The 7,731-nt window shown below is 37.5% G+C and overlaps 1 protein-coding gene across 1 annotated transcript; it reads left to right on the top strand.

The window, feature by feature from the left end:
- The first annotated feature begins 1,819 nt into the window (after positions 1-1,819).
- LOC103426066 (blue copper protein-like) lies at positions 1,820-3,312 on the top strand. Its single transcript, XM_008364154.4, has 2 exons — positions 1,820-2,204; positions 2,730-3,312. The coding sequence occupies exons 1-2, from the start codon at positions 2,045-2,047 to the stop codon at positions 3,113-3,115; spliced, it is 546 nt and encodes a 181-aa protein (XP_008362376.1). The 5' UTR covers positions 1,820-2,044; the 3' UTR covers positions 3,116-3,312.
- The last annotated feature ends 4,419 nt before the right edge of the window (positions 3,313-7,731 follow it).

Raw genomic sequence — 7,731 nt, 5'->3', positions numbered from 1 at the left:
TGAAATGTCCGTAAAGTATCATCACATGATTGGCTTTACGTGACCGTAGGTGACTTGCGATACTTCGCACAACCTTCACGTGACCGTAGCACTTGAGCGTAATTGTTTACACCTAGCCTGTCGTACAAACCACATTAGGTGGTTCCGACTCGTGTGCAGAATTTGATTGATGAGTTGTGGACCCAGTTGTACAGGTCACTTTAGGTGCTCCGGCTGGCATACTATTTCATATTGATGTATTTCACTTGGCTTACTTATTTCTTTTTTAGATTTGACATGGTATATTCAGTGGATTTGCTATTTTTGAATATGATTTTGGGATATAATCATATATGTTATTTTCTGGGAAGGACTTCGACTGCCTTGTATCGGGTGCAGAGAAGGGGGTGGTAGGCTTAGTAGGGCTCGAACCTACAATATAACTGTTATGAGCGGTACGTTTCAACCAATTAAACTATAAGCCCCTGCGGATCTCTACATGCAATTCGCCCACTTCGGGAAGAGCGGAAGGAAGGAAAGAGGAGGCCATTGCTCTATATGTTTCTTCCTCTTCCCGGGAATGAACAATTGGATAAAAAAAAACGGATTTTCTTAGTTTATAGATATAATTATATAATTATATATCTATTATTTTATATAAAATAATTTTTTTAAGCAAGTGGCCCAGGGGTTACTACTTTGATAGTGAGTGGTTTTGAAAAAGCTTTGTTTTTGCCCACTCACACTTTCTGTTTTGCGCCCCGGTTGGAGTGCTCGTTGGTAGCTCACGAGGAATTGACGGTGGTTCTGACAGATCATCACAAATGTAGGACCATCTTTGGTATTGTGTAATTAGTATTCGTCACTTAGGCTACCTACGCTCTGGTTGTGTGTAGTCACCTTTAATATCGCACTTTCACTTTATCTCCTCTAGTGTTTTAGTCAGTTGGTTTTTATTTATTCGCATTCCTTATATTAATATTGTTTCCACACTGTGCACATGGCTACGTCACTCTCACGTGACGGCCAACATGCCTCGATATTAGGTCGGGGTGTGTCATATGTACCCATTCATGTAATTTTTTTCAAATTTTTAATCTTAAAATGTACTCATTTATTAAATATATCAATTTGTTATATGTAAAACGTACCATTTTTTCTGTATAAAATCTATTCAATTTTTTTCTAATCCATTTTTAAACTTATATGGGTGCATTCTTTTTTCTTTGATTTGAGAATGTATCTATGTCAAGTTTAATCAAAGAAATTTACTAATGTTATTAAGTCTAATATCTTTTATTTATTTATTTATATGGGTACACAGAAATAAATTATCACATTAATTTTAGGGACTTCGATCAAAAATTGAAAACCAACAAGGTTTCAGTCAAAGAATATTCATAACTAGAGACCGCATCCAAAGTCTCCCATTTTTTTTTCTCCAATAAGACTACAAAATTTCAAATGTGGATTATCTTTCAAATATTTTGTGTCTAAATATGCTTATCTTTGGAGATTGGATTCTATTTGGCATTAATCATAACTCTTATGACCTTAACGTGTTAACCCTTTCTTAATTCGCAATCCATCATCATAGAGATGATGAAAGGTCTACCAACAAAGCCATATAATAAATTAAAAGTATACCACCCCTTCGATCACATTTCTTTTAATTTAATTAGTCCACTTTGGTGCTTAGAATTGGGTTTGAAAAAAAAAACAAAAAGATAGAAGTTAGAACATTATTTATCATAACAAACCTTGATGATGATAGCCTTATTTCTCATCACATTTATTTCTTTTTTTCTTCTTCTGAAAGTTAGGAGAATAACAATGCAAAAAGAAATAAAAAGAAAAGCATTAGGTATGACGTCTAACTTAAGTCATCCTGCAATGAGTTCCTAGACAGAACATGCTGCATTTCAATTAAGTCGACCAAACCCTACTTACTCCAGCCCCCTTCATGCTATTATATAAGTGAGTTCCACTCTATAGAATTATCATCACAAAGGGCCTCTCTCTCTCTCCCTCTCTCTCTCGTCGTAGCTGGGCTAGCTCATTAAAAATGGCCAGAATTGGGGGTTTAGCCCTAGTTGTTGCCATGGTCATGGTGCCAAGCTGCGTAGCCACTGTCTACACCGTTGGAGACTCCTCTGGGTGGGCTAGTGGAGTGGATTATACCACTTGGACTAGTGGCAAGACCTTTAAAGTTGGTGACAGCCTAGGTAAAAATCCTTATTCCCTTTTAATTAGGGGTGTGTTATCCACACACTCTATTTTACTTTTCACATACTCCTTGATAATTTCTGTCCATTGATCTTCTTCAATTCATTCAATCCAATGACTAAAAATTCAAAAGGTGTGTAAGAAGTAAAATAGAGTGTGTGGATATCACATCCCTTTAATTATACTATCATGAACATGCTTCAAAATAAATGTTTATGCTATCAGACTATAAGATAAATTCTTGTTTTGATGTGCCATTTGAAAGTTATATATAGACTATCCATCTAGACCATTTATTAGAGGAGCTCTTGTTTAATGAGTACAGTTTGAGAATTACGTACAAGATTTCAATCTAAATAGTTGATCAGGAAAATTCTTGTTTTAAAGTATGGTTTGAGAATTACGTAGGCGTGAAAATTATGGTCTAATAACGTATCAGATATCTAGTGAAACAAAAGCACCCCCACTTTGGTTATGTTTTAGCTAATTGTGTATATTTTTCCTAAATTTTTGTTACATGGTAGTTTTCAACTATGGAAGTGGACACACGGTGGATGAAGTGACTGCTAGTGACTACAAAACATGCACTGTGGGAAATTCAATTACAAGTGATAGCAGCGGAGCCACCACCATCCTCCTCAAGACTGCCGGGACTCATAACTACATTTGCGCTACGATTGGGCATTGCGGTATGGGGATGAAGCTTTCTGTGTCTGTAGGGTCAGGATCAACCGCAGCACCATCCAGTAATTCAGCATCCGGTGGTTCCGGCGGTAACTCTACAGTTACAACCCCTGCAAGTACCACATCCTCAACAACTGGTGTTGGGATTAGCCACTCTAGCTCTCTTGTTGTGGCTTTGTGGAGTGTCATTAGTTTGGTTGGTTTTTGTATGTTCCTTCTTTCTTAAGTTTGGCCGGTTGGTGAGATGATATCACTCTAAGTGCCAGGATAGAGGCAGTGCCATTTTATTTCTTCTTGTTTAATTTTAAGTACTCTGAGTTTCTTATGTTATAATTTAGTCCGATTTTATAATTTTTTAGGGTCCATGATACATTTATGTAGCATAATTGAGGGTTCATATATATTATGCACTTCGCTTTTGAAGGGCCATGATTCCCTAACCCATCTCACTCAACAACCCTTTTAATGTAATATAATGCAAGTAAACATTCCAAACGTAAGCGATAATGAATCTCATTCCTGATTTTATTTTGGTAGTTCATCGAAATTTGATATTAAAAATATTAAAAATATGAAAATTTAAAAAAGAAAAATAACCTTGGAGTAATTCAACAAACATCATTTACCAAAAGAAAATTATTAATAATTACGTGAGTGAATAAAAAGTTCAAATTGAAAACTTTTGAATTCTTTGAAATGTGATGGGTGTAAAGAGAAAATGAAATAAAAATGACAGAGGCAACGAGCTGGGCCATTGACCCATTGGAAACAAGGCCGAATTGGTCGGAGCCCAATTGTGACACACAAGCTGAACTGAAACCCATTGGATGCACAAACTAGTACACCAAATTATGAAATGAAAGTAAACTAATAAAATTCAAGTTATGTCAAAGTAAGAAATGAAAGTATGTACAAAGGAATTTTATATTTTTGGAAAATTAGAAGGGATAAGTTATATAAGGTGTTAATATCCTACATTTTCTATTAGAATTGTAACATGCAAACCACAATCTCAGAAATCTCATCACTTAACTAATTAAAATTACCAAATAAATATTTATGTGCATATTTCAAATTGTAATTTATCTGTAAAGAAGAACGTCTTCCTATTGATAAGCAGTTGTCTGTTCACCACTTGATATTAAAACAAGTTCATTAAATACATCTTAAGGCTGCAAATTGGAACCATTTGTGGCTCATTGCTTTCCCAACCATAAGCTTGGGCTCATTCCACAAGCTCATTTCAATATGAATAATACTTTCCTCCTCCGCTACGAACGAAAATCTTTCTTCCCGGCCTAATGTGACATCGTTTTATCATACAAACGTTATAGTCAAAATCAATCATTTTTTTTATCATCACTTAAATTTATGACATTTGAAAATAATTATTTAATTCAAAAACAATTTAGTCATCAGTGTGTGTCGAACAAATTGACAGTACAATTGTAATAATAAGTAGCATCCTTACAATTGAATTGTTAATTAATTTATTAATTTAGATGGATGATTAAACAATCCTCATCAAATTGAATGAATTCTCCAGAGATGGGTTTTTTTTGTTTCAAACAATGACATATTTTTATGGGAGAGAATAAATTAGCATAAACATTCATAAAATTTGAATTTAAAACTTCTTACTTACAAATGTAGAGTAATACCTCCAAACTAAAACACTAACTAAGTTCACGAGGTGATATTTAAATTATAATAACGAGATAATAATTTCGATTATGACGTTTATATAGTAAAATAGCAATATATTGACCCTAAAAACTACAAAGCCTACGTGGCGCGCAGGCCGAGTAATTAATGAGCTAACTACGTCCTTCGGTGAATGCGGGGCGTGCCAACTCGTCGGCCGAGCTCGGCCGAGGAGTAAATTTGTTGATGTTGCGTTGAGTCGCGCTACTGACTTCTGCGTCTTGCGATTGCGGCCGAGAAAGGAACACATCTCGGCCTCTTGGGCTCTCAAACCTGAAGACAAGGTTACTATTCTTACGAAGTTCAATATCAAATTCGGCTTTCAATGTGCCGAATGTAATAACTGTAACACCTCACTTCGCCGAGAAGGCTGATGAGATGACCTCGACCAATAAGGGTTCAGAAACCCTTCTCGACCGAGACTTGGATAGGTAATCAACCGTTCTCGCCGCAGTGCTGTTGATGCCAACGGAAGATACTGCAAGACCGATCGATTCTATGGTGGCAGAGCTATCTATGCCGACTTAAGATATCACCGGTTGCTTTCACAGTGTTGTTGATGCCAACGGAAGATGTGTTAGCGAAAAAGGAAAAAGAAAAATCACAAGTTGTGAGAGTTTGCGCAGGGCAATTTTGTATTGATTTGCAGGGGCTTGAATGATGTGCAACCTCTTCTATTTATAGCGATGGCTCCCCCCAAGGTCGAGTTAAAAACCTACTCGGACTAGGTTTTCTTTCCCTGATCAGCATCAACTCGACCAGTCCTACCTTCACTAGGACTGTGAACCTAGTCCTTTACCTGAGCCGGATTCGCTTCCGGGTCCTGCCGAGACTCCTTATTGCACTAGGATTCGACCTCTTGCGTTATGACCTAGCCGACCTAGGTTTGGAGGCCCACGTACTGAACGATCCGTGGTATTCTTGTCGCAAGGCCTCCCGGGCCGAGAATGACCCTACACTCGGCCCAAACTGTTATTTTGGGCCCAAACACAATATTAACAGTTTTGGATGTGTTCCACATGTCTTGTTATCTCACTCATTGTCATTTTTCACCCATAAAATATAACATAATGTAAAGTGATATCAAAATACAATTTTCATGCACTTGTTAAACTTTCATACCGAGTAAGACCAACGCAACATTGTGAGAGGAGCGTACACTACTAAGGTTTTTCTCCTAAACTGGAGGAATATAATTGCACATTTTTAAGCAACATGAACTGTCATCAAATCACATTACAGAGTTTATGTTGGAATTTAAGATTATTTTATTATTTGAATTTGGGCTTAGCCCATTAGTATTAGGGTTTTGTTCTCTTACTTATTAGAGTTAGGTTAATTCTCTATATATTATATATATATGAAGTCATTCACAATGTAGTCTCTTAGGGTTTTGTAGCCGTTTCGGCATTCTCAGTTAGTTTAATAATATTCTTATTATTTTGTTAGTCTTGTTCGTTCCGCACTTTGATATTCAACTTGGTATCAGAGCAGGTTTGATACTTCGAGATTTAATCTGCTTCTGTTTTGTTCGTATCAATTTGTCTATTCCGTTGTTTGTTTTGTCCAGTTTCATTCTGTGAAACTTTTTGTTTTTTGGTTTGGGTTAACCTTTGTTTGTCGTTTTAAAAAAAAATAAAAAATCTGTTGAAGTTTGGAGCCGGAGTCGCGCCAAGCCTTCAGCCCCACCGCTGCATCACCGCATCCAGGGCTGCCTGGATGACTCTCACCCAAATCGGCAAACCCCATCTGCATACTGCCGCTGCAACCAGAAACCTAGCACATCTGCTGTCCGAATCCACCCTGCCGCTAAGCCATCCAATCATGCGACTGCCATTGCCTGAAATTTCGCCGCCTGAATCTGTTTGCTGCATCACGTCATTGTCTTCTTCTACAGTAGAACCCGACCTGCAATCCAACACAAGCCGTATCACCACACCGTTTCCTGCACTGCATCCACATCCTTTGATCTGACCCGCACCACCTGCACCTCCGCACCAGACCCGTGAAATCATCTACCCATCACTGACTGCGCTACCTTCGCATCGTACCTGCATCCTCGCTGCCTGTTTGATCTACACTTCACCGTCGCTGCTATCCCATCGCATCAAGAATCCCAAAATTGAGATTCCATACCTGCACTCGGATTTGTTTTCTCTGGACAACACTGCCCAAATAGAAGAAGGGAAAAAGGAAACAGAAGCCGAAAAATAGAAAAAGAAAACAGGAAAAAAGGAAATAAAGAAAAAAAAGCATGGAGCTCACAATTTGTTGGGCTATTATGATTTGTTTGGAGGCCTTGGGTTGGGCCTTGTTGATTGAAGCCTGGATTGTTCGTTTGCTCATTTGATTGCTCGTTTGCTTGCCTTGTCGTGTTCGTCTAACAGAGCTTGCCTTATTTTGTTCACCTAACGAAGCTTGCATCCACATCTGCTTGTTGGCAAACTCATGAAGTGTACCGTCATGAGTTTGACGAGGGGTGTTGGAATTTAGGATTATTTTATTGTTTGAATTTGGGCTTAGCCCATTAGTATTAGAGTTTTGCTTTCTTGCTTATTAGGGTTATGTTAGTTCTCTATATATATGATGCTTTGTAGCTCGTAGAATATCAAGTCATTCACAATGTAGTCTCTTAGGGTGCGTTTGTTGCACCGGACTGTCTCGGACTGGACTAGCTTCAGGGACTAAGCTGGATTGGCTTAGACTAGACTAAGCTGGACTAGCTTAGTGAAGCGTTTGGTGTAGTGTCGAACTAAGAAGCAGGATAATGAAAACAATATTGTCACCAGTTTGGTGTTTGCTCAGACTAGAACTACATTACTGTTATATTTTAATTGCTTTTTTATTAAAGATATTATTGAAATTAACTAAATCCACTTTTCTCTACCTGCCCAATTCAAACAAAACCAAACAATTTCTCAGAATTAAAACATAATAATAAATTTCTCACAAAGCCACCCAATAAAAAAATAAAAAAATAAAATTAGGGAAAAAATTGTATTGTAATCCTTTTGTCCGTCGCCATCTGAGGTTCTAAAATGTGAGCCCAAAAATTGTATTGAGCCACAAATTGAAAGAGATAGTAAGTGATGCCAAAGACAATTCCTGGAGTATGCTCTCAATTCGCCCAGGCATCAG

The sequence above is a fragment of the Malus domestica genome, chromosome 15, assembly GCF_042453785.1.
Source record: "Malus domestica chromosome 15, GDT2T_hap1".
Lineage (NCBI taxonomy): Eukaryota > Viridiplantae > Streptophyta > Magnoliopsida > Rosales > Rosaceae > Malus > Malus domestica.
The sequence above is the reverse complement of the archived record's forward strand: the minus strand, read 5'-3'. Positions and strand labels throughout refer to the sequence as shown.